A 15,877-nucleotide genomic window follows, 5' to 3' on the forward strand; every position below is an offset into this window, starting at 1 on the left:
GAGCTCTGCTGGGTTTGTGAAACACTTGGAGCCCTGACAGGTTTTGGGATCCCACACCAATAAGGGTTTCATAAACGTACTTAAACCTTTTTTTTGTGTAACTGGTAGGCAGTGTAAGGACTTGAGAGCTGGAGTGATGAATTTAGTTCTCCTGGTTCTGTTCAAAGCTCTGGCTATAGTTTTCTGAATAATTTACATTTTTCTAAGTCTGTTAGAAGAACAGACAGAAAACGGTTACAGTAATCCAGCTCTGCAAGAGATAAAGGGTTGAACCCTCTTCTCCAAATCTTGTCTGAACATAAGATCTGAGTCTCACCATTTGTTTAAGATGATAAGTTTATTTAATTCTGACCTTAATGTGAGCACAAAAGCACAGATCACAGAATCTCAGGTCTGAGTCTATCATGTCACCAAGTGTCCAGCTCGTCTTTGCTCTATATTCCTCTAAAAATCAGTTCTTCAGTTACCTTCACTCTTCTGGTTTCCAAAAGCAATTACTTCAGTTTTGTTGTTATTAAACTAATGGGAGTTTTGACTGCATTTAGGAGTTTAGATGCTTTAAGCAGCAGCAGAGAGACTCTAACAGGCCATCGTGGTTTATGGGACTCATTAAATTCAGTGTCATCTGCATCACTGTGACAAGGAGCATTTAGAATTGAGCATAATCTAATCTAGAGGATGCAGTACTAATGTCAGAGGTCCAACAATCAAACCCTGAAGCACTCCGCACAACATGGAAGCTCTTATATTAGTTTTCACAGATGGAAACTAGAAAACCAAGAAAAGATCTGACCCAACCAAGGACCCTATGTGATAATTTAGCTCACTCTTCCAGGTTGTCAAGAATGATTTCGTGGCCCAAATGATCAAAGATGACACTCAGAACAAACAGTACTAAAACGGAGGTTTTTCCTGAGTCAGTGTTGACATAAGTGTCATTTAGGGCTGTGTTTAAAAACAGTTGCTCAGCTGGATCAAAACTGCTTTTGGACCTTTTACAAAAAAAGGATGATCATAAAATCAGCATGTGGTTGTTAACCCATTGATTGCTAACTTTATTTCCAATTATATAAAAAAACATTAAAGTATTTTCCATGCCAAGTGATGCTGATGTACGAGGAGTCTTGGATTTAATTTTACTTTGCAAATTAGCGACATGAGGCATGAATGGCTTAAACCTGGAAGCATGGAGGGGGATTTTCTTCAGAAGAAGCTTAACAACCACAGCTTTGCCTGATGGTGGGCAAATTCCTGACAGGAACGAGCTGTTCGCAGTTTTTATAACACAAGTGAAAACGTCCCTGCTGGGGGACCTGAAACACAACACCAATGGGGGACCTTTCTGTGTGGAGTTTGCATGTTCTCCCGGTGCATGCCTGGGTGTCTTCTGTGGACTTTTTTCCATTTTTCTACCAAAGCTCTTTATCTAAAGTTTGTTTTTGATTATAAACTTAATTTTGACATGAAATTGCTCACAATCGAGGTATTTTTTTCATGATGGGGTAAAATCGTGACCTCAGAAGGCAAATGACAGTGCGTCTTCGAAATGATCTTCAATTCGGAAGAGCAACTGCAGGACAAACCCTGAGTATTTCATAATGGAAAAACTGACAAAGATGAACATTGTACTGTTCATGTAGGGTTTGTATGGCTCTGTGTGTGTGTGTGTGTGTGTGGCGGGGGGGTCCTCCCTTTAATACACCGACACTCTTCAAACCGATAAGACTTAAAAGTTGCAGTCATGCCTCTTTGCTTGGTGAAAAACAGACTCACACTGCTGCAAGCAGCTGAAAGGAATCCTCTTCGGATACATTATTTGCTTTCATGATTATCTTCTTATTTTTAGCTCCCCTTTATGAAAGTTTGATTATTTTTGCCCCAAAATGTGGAGTAGCGTCTCATCCAAAGCCTCCTGCTTCTCAGTTTCCAGGTTCCCAGGGTCCCCCTCCCTCTCCATGTGGGATTCCTGATGGGCAGCTGGTCCCGCGTAGCCGTGCTGGAGCTGTACCGCGCGCTGCTGCGTGCAGGGCGCCATCTTCAGTACACTGACAGAAACTACTATCGTCAGGCAGTGGCTCGCGAGTTTCGGCGCTGCCAGGCCCTGACGGTCGCCGAAGACAAGGAGGAAGCTCTGAAGAGGGGCCAGTTCTTCCTGAACAGCAGGCTGGGTGGGCTTATGTAGGAAGGAGAGACCACCCGGGCCATCAGGAGGTTGGTTAGAGAGGAATTCTCTCGGGTAAGACAACAGTTTTATTTTTGTTCTTTTGTAGTTCAGAAAAATACAGTTTTGAACACCCACTCCAAGGAAAATGGGTTTTTGGTGTTTTTGACAAGTTCTTGTGGCATTTTTCTGATGATGTAAGACATTTATAAAGAAAATTAAGCTTTAAATAGCATTTTTTAATAATATCTTGATTGAAATGGTAGTGAATGAGGAAAAGACGAAAACCGTATATGTTAAATAGAAAATACGCAGTTCCCTGTTAAGAGGAAGGGGGGCGGTATTTCTGGATTTGCCGTCACGTGACATACGACATGACACACATGCACTATTACTATGCATTAAGTCTTCCTGAGTGAAGAACTGAAGAGGTCCGAACAAATACGCAAAGAATCACAGAAGGAGACGCAATGTTTTGCAATCAACTACAAAAACCATGACAACAAAATCATCAGACTGAGAGGAACCATCACAGGATAGTAATCGCATTTTACTAGAGAGAAATAATGAACTGTGTGCTAAAGTGGGTGCTAGCAAGTAGCATGCTAGTTCGGTTTATTGATGTTTATCTTTTATTAATGTTTGCTAATGTTTTAAAACCTAGTTGATGTTATTTGCAGAGAATAAATGGCTGAAGTTTAACTTTAAATCTGTGTGGCCAACAGCAACATTTAGCCTTGAAGGCACTTGAAATAAGTGCGGGCAACGCAGAAATGTGCACCTTTGCCGCACGTATTTTGTGTGATCAACGTTAATTTCCATCAGTTTTTGTGCTGGTCGCACAAACCGCACACTGAAGAGAGCTGTTGTTTGGAACTGTGGCCCAAAACTTAAACCTGCCAGAGCGTTTACAGGTAATATCACTGTTTAGAATCTTAACAGTTTGGCCGGTGTGTGAGATGTTATGATACATGTTTCTTATATGAGCCAAAGATGCAAGCTGAAAGCAGGATCCATAATATTCATAAAGGACTACGAAATTGTCTATTAGAATTTAAATTTTGTACACACTTTAGATATATTTGTTTATTTATGCCATCGAAACATTTCCAACCTCATTTACATTGATTCCAGCTTTAATTCATGCTGTTTTGTGAAAATCGGTAAAGAAATGAGGGAGCTAGCCTGATTTTTGTGCCTGTCCTAAACTGGAACTGCAGGGTTCTGTTGACATGACTCAATGCATAGCAGTGGCGCATGCGTGTGCACATCACTGTGTGTAGCAGCGAATGGGCAAAGGCCAATTCAGAAATGTATATGGATGGCACCAACAGTCCCGTACTTAACTCAGAGGCAAATATCTACTGAACTACTGCTGCTCTGCAGGAACTATGTCCCAGAAAGCGACACAAATTGTTTGATTTGGCTTAAAACTGCATAATCATCATTGAAAGACCTCTGGGAACGCTTTGATAATGGATCAAAAGATAATTGGAGTGGGACTTTGGACATAATACATTTAGCTTCATCCTTCTTATTTCTTTTCTTGTTGACAGGATGGCGGGGGTAAACGGGGACGGTAAAGGAAAAAAAGACGACAATGGAATTGGAACAGCAATCGACTTCATGCTCTCTAATGCCAAGCTGGTGCTGGGGGTGGGAGGGGCAGCCATGCTTGGTATCGCCACACTGGCTGTCAAAAGAGTAAGTCTGAAAATTCCCCTTTGCTTTTGTCTGTTTCCACGGCCATGTGTGATTAAGGGGGCGGGGTTAACTGTTACGCAGATGTATGACCGTGCCATAAGCGCCCCCACCAGCCCCACCAAGATGCATCAGGGTGGAAAGAGGAGCTGGGAGGAGCCTGCGTGGATGGGGTCGTCGCCACGGGTTCTGAACCACAGCATGAAGTCCACAGTCAGCAGGTCCCTCCAGACTCTGCCCACTTCCTCACAGGCCTGTGAACCAGGTGAGGCTAACCAGGTCAAGCTGAAGATGATGTCACCACTTTGCTTGCGTCAGAAAGTCAGTCAGGCGTCCTTTTGTTTTCTGTCCCACCTGCTGACAGACGGCCTTCTCGGAGGAATCCTGCTCTTTCTTTACAGTGGGTGTTGGTCTTTGTTAGAACAACTAGTTTTCTAGTCGCCTAAGTTAGCTGTGAAAGTTTCTATTTTTAGGAACTGTTTAGTCCAGTCTTAGATGCTGGTTTCTTTAAAATTTTGTATTTTTAGCCACTCTTTGTTATCCTAAAGCTGGAAGTGGAAAGAGCAAAAATTCCCCTTTTGTTAAAAATAGAATGTTGAAAGACACACTTTATTTTAATAGAATTTTAGTAATCTGTTCAAAATAGGAATCAAATGAATTTTTAAGAGCATCAGAATTTTCCTCTGAGACTGCTTGGCTTTTGTTACTTCATATAAACAAAGCAGTGTTTGAGAGAAGATTGCGGGCGGGGATTGGAAAAGGTTGGCGCTGGTCTGGCGCTTTCTTTTGTCATTATTTGTCATATATTCCACCAATAAAAAGGTTTCACAGTGTGACAAAAGTAGTTCCTCCCGAACCGCTCCTTTCCTTTTTTCTATGGACCCACAAACAACGGGGGGCCCAAAATGGTACGATTAGGTACGCTTTGATGAGTCTATATCATAGAAACACATGGAAACACTAAAAATACAGCACCGCATTGGACTGCTCAGTGAAAATGAGGCTTGTGCTGTATAAATGCCTAATTTTTTCTTCTGTAAGAACCACAAAGTTTCTGACCAGAATAGATCCTGCATAACCTTATTTCCCTGTGAACATGTTCATTGCTCTCCATGCTTGTTTCCAATGTTGATGCTCCACCAGAGAGGCGGGGCTTCTTTAGCTGTTTGTGATGGTTTCCTGTGGACGCTGCACCTCTGACCAAAGAAGGTTTAAGAGCACACATCTCAAACTCCAAACCTCAACTGTGTCCTACAAAATTGGAGATTTTATTTTTTTGGCCATATAGCTAAGCTCTACTACAAATATGAATTTCTCCTTCATAATCAATTTATAACCGATTGGCACATCTGTGAATTAAAGGGGACGTCATCTGCATTCATTCATTCATTTTCTTAACCGTTTTTCCCTTTTGGGATCACGGGGCTGCCGGAGCCTATCCCGGCCACTTGTGGGCGAAGGCAGGGGACAACCTGGACAGGTCGCCAGTCTGAATGTCCACAAAAACACACCCATTCACTCTCACACTCACATCTAGGGACAATTTAGATTAATTGGACGGTGGGAGGAAGTCGGAGAAAACCCACACATGCACGGGGAGAACATGCAAACTCCAAACAGAAAGGTCCCCCATTGATGTTCTGTTTGAGGTCCCCCAGCCGGGACTTGGACCGGAGGCATTCTTGCTGTGAGGCAAGAGCGCTAACCACTACGCCACCGTGCAGCCACGTCATCCGCATATCATTACAAAATCCGAGTTCCTGATTGATTCAAGTTCAACACTCATTCAATGCACGCACGTTTTGTACAAAGAGCTCAAAAAAAAAAAAACTGTCTTAGAAACTTGCATAGCTACGTATGAAGGTATAGATTTGTCATTGGAAGTGATGGCTTGAATACGCGTTGCCGAGGGCGATCTGAACATAGCTTCACATAAGACTATGGAGCTTTTTCTCCTGCAAAAATGAGGGCTGCAGCTTATATATTTTTTTCATTGTTGGTTTTCTTTAAATTTTCAGTCAAATCATTAGATTTTAAAATAATAGTTTGTCATAACGACTGTAAATAGTTACACTGATTTTCAAAATGTATTTTTTTTAACGTTTTTTGTTGCATGAAGATAAAAAAAAAAAACCTTTTTAAAAAAAAAAATAAAACCAATTAAAATGCACCGTATTGACAATAGAGCAGATAGTCACAGCTGTTCTAACAGGACTGAGATTTGTATGTTTATTATGTGGTTATAAGAAATTTTTCATCAGTAAAATGAACAGTTGAAGCATCGTATTTTTCCATGAACGTACCTGACAGCCCAAAGGACGCTGCAAAAATGAGGCGTTGGGCTCAGCGGCTTCTTACACTCTTTAAAGTGATCTATAAACAAAGTTTGATCAGCAAAACATCCAATGGTGCAAATATGAAATGTCAAACTTTGACTTGTACTCCATTTTCTGTCAGATGTTAACTTTTTTTTGTTTCAGAGGTCATTATGGTTACTTTTTTAACCATAATGACTGTTTTAATCAGGACATTATATATTAAATAAATTTTAAGTGGAAAAAAAAACAGCTTCTAAAGCTTCAAGGCCAAAACCCCTGAGGAGTCACCTCAGGACGTTGCTGTTTTCCACCAAACTTGTGTTTGTGTCGTCAGACCGTTTGCGCAGAGCTGTGGGTCGCTCTGCAGTTGGAGGAAGTGGCGCCTGTCAGTCGGACCTGCAGCGAGCTCGCATGCGCCTGTCCCTGCAGGAGCGTCTGTGGGAGTTCTACCAAAAGCACGTCAACATCCCGGCAGAGGAGCAGACGGTAGCCAGGAGGGCGGCGCTGGACATCTGTGCGGAGCTGAGAGTGTTCCTTCACGCCAAGCTGCCCGACATGCCGCTCAGAGAGATGTACCTCAGTGGAAGCCTGTACGACGACCTCCAGGTCTGCACTCGCTTCACTTCTCCATCATTTCCCTCATTTGGTTGGGATTGAAACTTTATTGTCCTCTCAGGTGGTGACAGCGGACCACGCCCAGCTGATGGTGCCTCTCGTCTTGGAGAAGAATTTGTGGTCGTCTATCCCAGGAGAGGACACGATCATGAACGTCCCGGGTTTCTGGCTCGTCCGCAGGGAAAACCTGGAATATTTTCCGAGGAATAGCAGCTACTGGGACCGCTGCATGGTCGGAGGTTACCTCTCCCCTAAATCTGTCCTTGAAGTCTTTGATAAGCTCGTGGGCTCCATCAACTGGCCGGCTATAGGGAGTGTCCTGGACTACATCATCCGTCCCGTGGTTCCCTCTGAGACTTTGACCCTGGAGGTCCAGTACGAGACGGACCGGACTCTGTACGTGGACTTCCTGCCTTTGCTGGTGATGGGGGATGGAACCTCGCTAATTGCCAAACCACACCGGCTCGCTGCAGAGCGCCACGAAAACCTGTGGCGGCAGAGCTTCCGCGTGGCTGAGACGGCGCGCCTCCGGGCTCTGGATCAGGAGGACGGAGGCTGCCGCTCCACCTGCCTGAAAGTGGCAAAGGCCGTGTGCAAGCTCCACCCTGCCCTCCACCGGCTCAACTCCAGCCAGCTCACCAACGCCATCCTACTGCTGAGTGAGAAGGAGGGGGACTGGACCCAGGAAGCGCTAGCCGACCGCTTCCTTCAGCTCCTGCGGGCTCTAGTGGGACACCTAGAGGCTGGGAGGCTCCCCTGCGCCCTAAGCCCCAAAGTTAACTTGTTTTGTGAGCTAACTGAGCAGGAAGTAGACGAGCTGGGGTACACGCTGTACTGCGCTCTGTCCGAACCTGAGGGGCTGCTGAAAACGACGCAGTGAGAAAACCCATGCATGGAAACGCCCCCATTCCTTATGGAAAACCGCTGTCCTGATCCTGTGCAGCCACATGTTTAAGACCGTAACAGTGTTTTCACTCTGTGACACAAATGTTTTCATCCTATAGATGTGGGTGGGCATCCTTAAAGCCATTGTATTATCAAGTACAGAGGCGGGGCGCCAACTACTGGAAAAAGGTAGCTAGCAGGGGAAATTGGGTAAGGAGGATTTCTGGGTCAAAGTTCATGAAAAGGTTGAGAACTCCTGAAAGAAAGGAATCATCAGTGATCCACACACTGAAGGATTTCTGAAATCTTACTCGGTAATGCAGCTGCTGAGCTCACATCTGCTGCCTGCATTATTGAAACATAGAAAAAGGACGCACCTACAAATAAAGAGCAGCCCCATGCTGTGAGAGGTGGAGCCAACTGTGGAATGATGGGAAACGGTGCAGCACTTCATTGTGTTTTTTCACAACTGGTGTTGTACTCGTGGCATTTTTCCAGGAATTGACCATAGAAATGTGGAGTCATGCTGCTGGGTTTTTTGCTTTAATTTCCTCCTTGCTCTAAAGTTGTCTTCAGGAGGCGGAGTTTTCTCACTAAATGATTTTGACTCTGAAGTTTGAAGAGGCTTGAGCGCCAAGGAGCTCAGCTGTGATGGGTTTGTGCGTTAGTCTCATTAAGTTAAGCTGGAGTTTGCTCTCAGAATAGTACGGTGCACTCTGCACGTGAAACCCTGATCGGCTCATACCCAGCAGCCAGACGGGAACCAGGTACTGGTTATGTAACTACAGCTACTTCAGCCAAACTTTCTGTTCAGATTTCAACTCAGTCGAAAAGTCGTTTTTGTGAAAACGTCAAGAATGTCCTGGTTTCTTTTCCCATTTAGTGAAAATATTTACAAAAAAACATCCAGAGATAAAAATCCTCTAACTCCCAACTCAGTGGTCTGTATGGTTTCTGTGCAATTAGTCATCAATATGATGGAGAGGTAAATATTTTTCTATTTATTATGCATTTGTAACCAAAAAGATGCTATTTATTTTCACTGTACCTGTCCAGTGTAAGTGCTTTGTTCTGGCTGTACCAATATAACGCGATCATACAGAATATTTTGTCCTGTCAAACATCAGATCCTCCTGAGTGTCGGGGTAGCAGGGGTATCACTGTGCCACACGATGGAAAAGCAGCTGCTGGGACGGCAGACGGCCACACGCTGGGGTGCACGTCAGTCTGCCGTCAGTCCAGTCGCTTCTTTTTTCCTCTACAGGAAATTGCTTGAAAACTGGATCAGAGTTGAATAAACACATCAAATTACAAAGTGAGAAATGTTGACTTTTATTGTATTATGTGACAATTCCACCTGAAAAAAAAACCCCAACCTCAGATTTAAAAAAAATGCTTGAAATAATGAAGTAAGTGGTACAGAGGTTAAAATGCAGCATCAAAGTAAAACACCAAATATCTTAAGTCAGTCCTCAGTGCGTCACTTAAAAATGAAAACATCTGGTGTTTGTGGGAATGATCGGAATTCTGCAAATCAACATGTAATGACACATTCAAGGTCCAAAGTTCTGTTTTTAGTCTACTTGGCCGCAGCGAAGCCCACCCGGTCGGCGTTCCTGTCGAACACGGTGTAGTACTTCCCAATGAACACGTCTCCCAGGATCCAGAGGGGCCCGGCAGGAGGGGGGATGTCCATGGCCATGAAGCCCGATAGACAGATGGACGCGCCCATCTGAGACTCCTGGACAAAAGGAGACGCACATTGAAGGTGGAGATGCGAACACATAGTGGCAGCATTTCGTAATTACCTTCAGAATGTAATCTTCTCCGGTCAAGTTGAACGTCTTTCCTCCGATGTTGAAGGAGATGACGGGAAGAGAGGGAATCTTCTTACAGTCGATGAAATACTGCAGGAAGGATGATGAAACCGTGAGTATCAAACATCAAGTCACATGAACGGAGAAGCGAGTGCTTCTTCTCTAATTGTTCACATTGATCCAAAAAAGATCCTCCCTCCACAAACCCTAACCCATCAGGTACTCACTAATGATGATCACAGACACCAGCGGTGGTTTTACATAATCTGACAGTTGGAAATAATGGGAACTAGGCCTGCACAATAAATTACATATTTATAGTTATGGCGATATCAATCTGTGCAATACGTATTTGCTAAAGTCAGTGAAAAATATGATAAATGGTTACCTTAAATGTGCTAAAAACAATCGGACCAATCGGATTCAACCCTCTTATGTTAGATGCTCGCCTCCGACGTAGACCAGGGTCATTTGGAGAGTAATTTAAAGCATGTTGAATCTTATCTAAGTAAAACCGTTGCAGGGAAATGGAAATAATGTATTTAGTTGTTTTGCTATTTGTTCATGTATCGTAAGTTGTGTCGTCATCGCAATATTGATCACCAATATCATAAATCGCGAGTTTTCCTAATATATCGTGCAGCCCTGATTGGAACACTGCATCCTATTGGTCACTCCTTTACAAATATGAGACCAAAGTATAAAAAGGTAGAATCACAAAGGGCTGTACAGTGCTGTAGTGGTCAGCGCTCTCGCCTCACAGCCAGGAGGCCCTGGTTTATGCATGGATTTTCTCCAGGGACTCCGGTTTTCTCAAACAGTATAGAAACATGCTTCATAGGTTAATTTGTAACTCTGTATTGCACCTAAGTGTGCATGTGGTTATGTGGCCCTGCGACAGACCGGCAACCTGTTTGGGGTGCACTCAACCTTTGACCAACAGTAGCTGGGTTTGCTCCAGCAACCTCCGAAAGGAATTTAGCAGGTTCTGAAGATGGACGGATGGATGGATGGATGGAAAAAGGTGCAGAAAAAGAACTCATCAAGTTTTGCCTTGCAAGAGACAGGCGGACAAATGTAGTTCCTATTCTTTCTGCAAAACTCAAAACTTGAACCAACCACTTCCCTATAGCTTCACATCCAACCATGCTCACACACACAAACAAACACACACACACCCACACATGCATGCACACCATGTCAAAGTAAGAGCAATTTCCCAACATCAAGGCCAAAAGCCTTTACTCTAAAAAGATTTTGCGTCTTTCTCAGCTCATCAGAAGGCCACACCAGTGGATGTGTTCCGTCTGTACCTCCCACCTGCTCTGCACAGAGCAACATTTCAACACTGGAAGCAAAGTGTAGAAATGTAAAAAGGGCTTTTTTTGTGGCGTTGGGCGCACCTCCCCCATCAGCAGAGGCAGAGCTCCGATGGCTTTGTGCAGCGCTCGGATCTCCTCAGCAGGTCCAACCATCAATGACGTCCCGGTATCAACGATAGACTGACAGCCCGCTTTGCAGAGAGTCAGCTGGTTCCCCACGTCCACCCTGCAGGCAGAGGAGAGAGAGGCCTTACCTCCAACACCTGCTCAGGACTTTGTCCTTTAACAAAACGGCAGCCTCTTCGGTCAAAAGTGACATTTCAATGCAGGTTTTAGACTATGAGAAAAAGGAAGCAAAAATAATGGGCCTCTTCTACTCAGTTCCCCATACTCGCCTGTCCATCTGGATCTGCCAGTAGGCCTTTCGCGTCACGTTAACGTAGTGCAGGTCTCCACTGAAGTACTGGGGGTCGATCCCTCCCAGAATCAGCTCTCCTCCGACTTCTGCCGCCGTGTCTCTGAGTGACAAACGGAAACTAGGCTTCACCCCTACAACTTCACAACCGGAACTCTCTGCCGCTGGAGCTCAGACCTGCTGATGTACACGGAGAAGATGTTCTGAGGCAGGAGCTTGGCAGCCATGGCGGTGTCAAACACAGGGGTGACGTTAGCCACGGAGATGGAAGGGTACGCCATGCCCAGGACGCCGTCAAAGCGAGCCACGGCGAACGTGATGCCGGGCTGCTTCACTGCCTCTCCGAACTGCTGGCCGGGCACGGACAGGCCCGCCACCTGGGAGCAGAGGAGTCACAGAGGTATTCACCAAATACAGGAGTGAGGATGGAGACAGAGCTTGGAACTTGGAGCTTCTGCAACCCACAGAGACGGTGTCCTGACTGATGAAGCCAGACAAGCTGCCTCTGCCGTACCGGATGGAGAACTCCGTGCCGTTCTTTACGTAGGAGCTGGACTTCTTTGAGTTGTAGCGACGATGGACCCCTAAAAGCAGAAGATGTTCAGTCGGAAACTCCCGACACTTTCTTCAACTGACAAACGCTTGAAACCAGAAGAGGTTTCCAAAGCTCACAGCACTTCTGGTTTCAGTCGAAGGACAAACACTCCGATTAGGCCGTTCTGCTTTTTTGTTCACTTTTGGGGTTAGAAGTTCAGACTCCATCAGTGGTCCCCCACATCAGTTCCTTTTAGCTTTGGACACATTGCACATGTGATGCATGTTCAAGAACGCTCTAAATGCGCTAAACATTTAGCTCATGGTGTTCACACTGGACTGTCGCTGTTGGCATGTTGGAGGAGGCTTGTTACCGAATGTCAAAGCGCTGCAAATTTGGGGAATCTTGCTCCAGGCTTTTGTTTTCCGATGTATGAAAGACTGCGTCATATCATTCTGGCCAGGCACTAACTTTAATTATTAATTTCTCCTCCGTGATCAATTTTCAAATGGTTGGCACTAGAGCTGAGAGATATGGCCAAAAAATAAAATCTCAGATTTTTTTCATCCCAAATTCGATTTTAACTGATTTTTTTCCTCCCTGCTTTTGCTTTCTTTGACAACAATTACAAATGCTGGAATATGTTTAACTAAAACTATTTGATTTTAACATCTCCTTTGGAGTTCAACTAAATATAAGCTGGGAAAATATTTGTAGAACAATGAAGCAGATGTTTAGTGAGCTAGCGCTAGCTTGAGCATCTCATAAAGAGAAATCAAATCTTGATTTACCCCCAATATTAATTGTCTAAAATTACAAATTCGAGTGAATCGATTAAATCGACTAATTGCCTACCTCTTGTTGGCACTTCCATGAATCAAAAAGAGGCTACCCATTTGTTACTACCAAATCCACGTCCCTGATTGGTCAACGTTTGAACTGTTTGAACTGGCGTTACGCGCTCAATGGCCACATGTTTAGAAACTTAAGTAGCCACTTTTTTGGAAGTGTTTGGTTGAACAAGGGCGGCGTGAACGTAGCTTTTCTCCTCTCTTGTTTGCGTGTCGTCTAAATGAAGGAGGCCAGTGGCGGTTCTACACTGACTTACTCCCTGGGCGAGTAACCCCACAGGCCCCATTGCCTGCTTTTGTCGAAATTGAGTTGAGCACGGGTGTTTGTTCTGCCCAATTCCTTTTCATGTGCCTGTTTTACGTTTTTTCACTCTGAGTTATTTCATCTTTTATTTTATTTTATTTTATTTATTTATTTTTTGCACCATAACTGTGAAGAGCAAAGAGGATGAAGACATTCTTAACAGTCTGATGTGTCAAAGTAAAAGTGTTAAGTGTCGGCAGCTCAAGCAATTTCAAATCAAAAGCTGCCAGCTTCCTCTTTGAATATCGTAGCACAATATGAGTAACGCATATGAGTAACGCAATAACGCATATGAGTAACGCACGCATCGGGCACGGCAAATGCCGCCCCCTATGAAGTGCCGCCCTGGGCGACCGCCCACATCGCCCATATCTAAAACCGCCACTGAAGGAGGCTACACTATTTGATAATCCGCCTTTACACCACTGAGTTTGCGAAGAACTGGGAGGACTTCTTGTAGTCGGGGTTAGAGCAGCGGACCTGACCTTTCAAACAAATCCACGACTGAACACAAGCAACAGTTAAAAAACAAAAAGTTCTTTGTGAAAATGATTACTTTAAACATATTTTGAATTTTATTTCTTATATGAACAAAATGTATTTTTTTGTAAATGCTTCATATTTTATATGTTTTTGTACTGATGCTTCAGGGGAATTCCATGTTTTACTGGTTCTCTTTGGCTGTTTCTGGAACCCAAACGAAGAGATATTTATGAACAGAATTCAGAGGTTTAGTAGAATAAAATACACATTAAACTCACAGCAAGCCACATCCAAAAAGGAGCAGTGAATGGAGGGAACCCAAAGGTTGGAGGAGCCGGTATCAAACAGGACTGAAAAGTTCTGTGGAGGGGTGCCGATGCTGATAAGCCCGTAGTACTGAGCCTGAGGAGACATGGAGTTAGCCTGAAACTAAAGGGGGTCAGGAGTCTGCAGCCGGAATACAAAAAACAAAGATCCAGCAGCACAGACATTTTACATACCATACAGACGCTTAACTGCAGAAATATGTTCCCTTTAAGTCAACTGATGCTAAATACCCACAAATGAAGGTTTCTTCAGCCGAACTGCTTTGACAAACTAGGACACCTTCCCTTACTTCAGTTCTGTCCTGATCCAGCTTGTGACAGGACGTGGAGCAAAGGACTTTAAAACCTCATTTCTACAACAGAAAAATGTGGGGTAATCTAGTTTCCACGCCTCTATTGAGGTAAAGTTTTCACAGATAAATATTTGCTGGAAACATTCCCGCAGAACCACAGGAATGAGATCTAAATGGAAGACCTTCAAATCTTCGGATAAACCCACAGTGTGGAGTCTTTTTGCACCAAAACTCAAATCATTACCTGCTTTTCTGGTGGATGAGGGACACACCCACATGTCCATCTAATAGTTGCAAATTTCCAGCTTTATTTTACTGTTTTGGATATCATCAATCATCTGAAAAATGCCACAAGAACATGTTAAAAACACTAAAAAACACGATTTCATTTAAGTGGGTCTTATGAGAGCCAGGTGTTACTAAACACCACGGTTTTGAGTGCCTGCAAGCACAAAAACTGAAAGAAATCGGAAAAAGGAAACATGCAAACCCTTTTTTGGAAGTGCATGTAAAAGCATCCAATTGAATTATTGCAGTTATCTGATGACTTTTTTGGGGTTTAGGAAACAGGCTCAGGGGTGTACGTACATCCATGAAGTTCGTCAGCCTCTCCACAGGTAACTCGGGGGAGGCGGAGCTGTCCAGGGACCCCACCCTCATTCCCAGAGCCCGGAGGTCATCCAGAGACATCCCATTGTCGCTCATGAGGCGCCGCAGACTCCTGGTTTTATGCAGAGGAACCCTGAATATAACACGGAAAGAAATGATCAGACCAGCATGGTAAATGTTACACTTACAAACATAAAAATTAATTTGGTAACTTTTTGTAAAAAAAAAAAAAAAACTCTCAGCAGAAGTTTTATGCATTTTACTTGTTATAGAATAGATTTATGGGGGAGAGGGGGGGCGACATTTATTCCTCCATGTTGAATTTCAATCTAATATATTTGCTTTTTTGTGTTTGGAAACAGTTTGATCGATTTTTAAATATTTAGAACTGTCTGAGTTTTTTATCCAATAAAAGAAATCTGCCAAACTGGACTTTTATTTTTTATTTATCAATAAATTAACAAAGTCATACATTTTAGTCTCATTTGTATTTTGGGTTCAGCAACGCAAATGACATTTTAGAAATAACCTAAATTGAAATAATAAAATATAGTTGGCTTTTTTTTAATTACTAAGATAATTTTATGTACTTATTTATATTATTTTAGTAGATTTTTTTTAAACTTGGTCGCGCTTTTCTCGGTTATTGCTTCCTGGTTGAGTTGAGTGTCTGTTATAAACCCCACCGCCTTCCTCCTGCGCGCGCGCGCACAAATTTATAGCGTTTAGGTAATATTTGGAAGCACGTTCGTTCTTCGTGATATCTGTCCAATAAAGTGGGATAAAATGAACATATAAACATTTCTTTTTACCTTATGAGGGCGGTGCTTTGACCCATCATAAGCGCCCCGATGATACACAGCATCCCCAGTTGAGTCATGTCCGTCTTTCTCCAGAAAAAGCTCAAACTTAAAGAAATGTCCTGCTAAACTCTGTGCACAAACAAATCAACGATACAAACTGACGCAGTAAGCATGAGGTGGGTAGGACTCGGCAGTATCAGGACTTACTGGGCTCTCCCGCGATACCGCTGTATGATTGGACGAAAATAATTCTTAGGGTGTTCTGATTGGTTGAAAAATGTGACCATCATCCTCCTTGGTAACAGGAGTAGCGAGAGAGTCACAAGGTGCCGTCCATGTGACTATGAACGAAGGATGATGATAAAAGACAGAACAGGACAGTAAATCCATTATTTAAGGATTCAACTGCTTATATGAACTTCTTAAATTCTAAATGCGT

The 15,877-nt window shown here is 43.6% G+C and overlaps 2 protein-coding genes across 2 annotated transcripts; one reads left to right on the plus strand and one right to left on the minus strand.

Moving 5' to 3' along the window:
* The first annotated feature begins 1,923 nt into the window (after positions 1–1,923).
* On the plus strand, positions 1,924–8,995 carry mief1 (mitochondrial elongation factor 1). Its single transcript, XM_004071768.5, has 5 exons — positions 1,924–2,236; positions 3,718–3,865; positions 3,947–4,127; positions 6,515–6,786; positions 6,857–8,995. Exons 2-5 carry the CDS (start codon positions 3,719–3,721, stop codon positions 7,673–7,675), a joined length of 1,419 nt encoding a protein of 472 aa, XP_004071816.1. The 5' UTR covers positions 1,924–2,236; position 3,718; the 3' UTR covers positions 7,676–8,995.
* Positions 8,989–15,651, minus strand: napsa (napsin A aspartic peptidase). Its single transcript, XM_004071767.5, has 9 exons — positions 15,448–15,651; positions 14,615–14,768; positions 13,686–13,809; positions 11,700–11,818; positions 11,412–11,611; positions 11,215–11,337; positions 10,901–11,045; positions 9,489–9,587; positions 8,989–9,421 (listed from the first exon to the last, which is right to left on the minus strand). Exons 1-9 carry the CDS (start codon positions 15,513–15,515, stop codon positions 9,260–9,262), a joined length of 1,194 nt encoding a protein of 397 aa, XP_004071815.1. The 5' UTR covers positions 15,516–15,651; the 3' UTR covers positions 8,989–9,259.
* Between the last annotated feature and the right edge of the window lie 226 nt (positions 15,652–15,877).

Source organism: Oryzias latipes, chromosome 8 (genome assembly GCF_053564925.1).
Source record: "Oryzias latipes strain Hd-rR chromosome 8, Olatipes_Hd-rR_3.1".
Lineage (NCBI taxonomy): Eukaryota > Metazoa > Chordata > Actinopteri > Beloniformes > Adrianichthyidae > Oryzias > Oryzias latipes.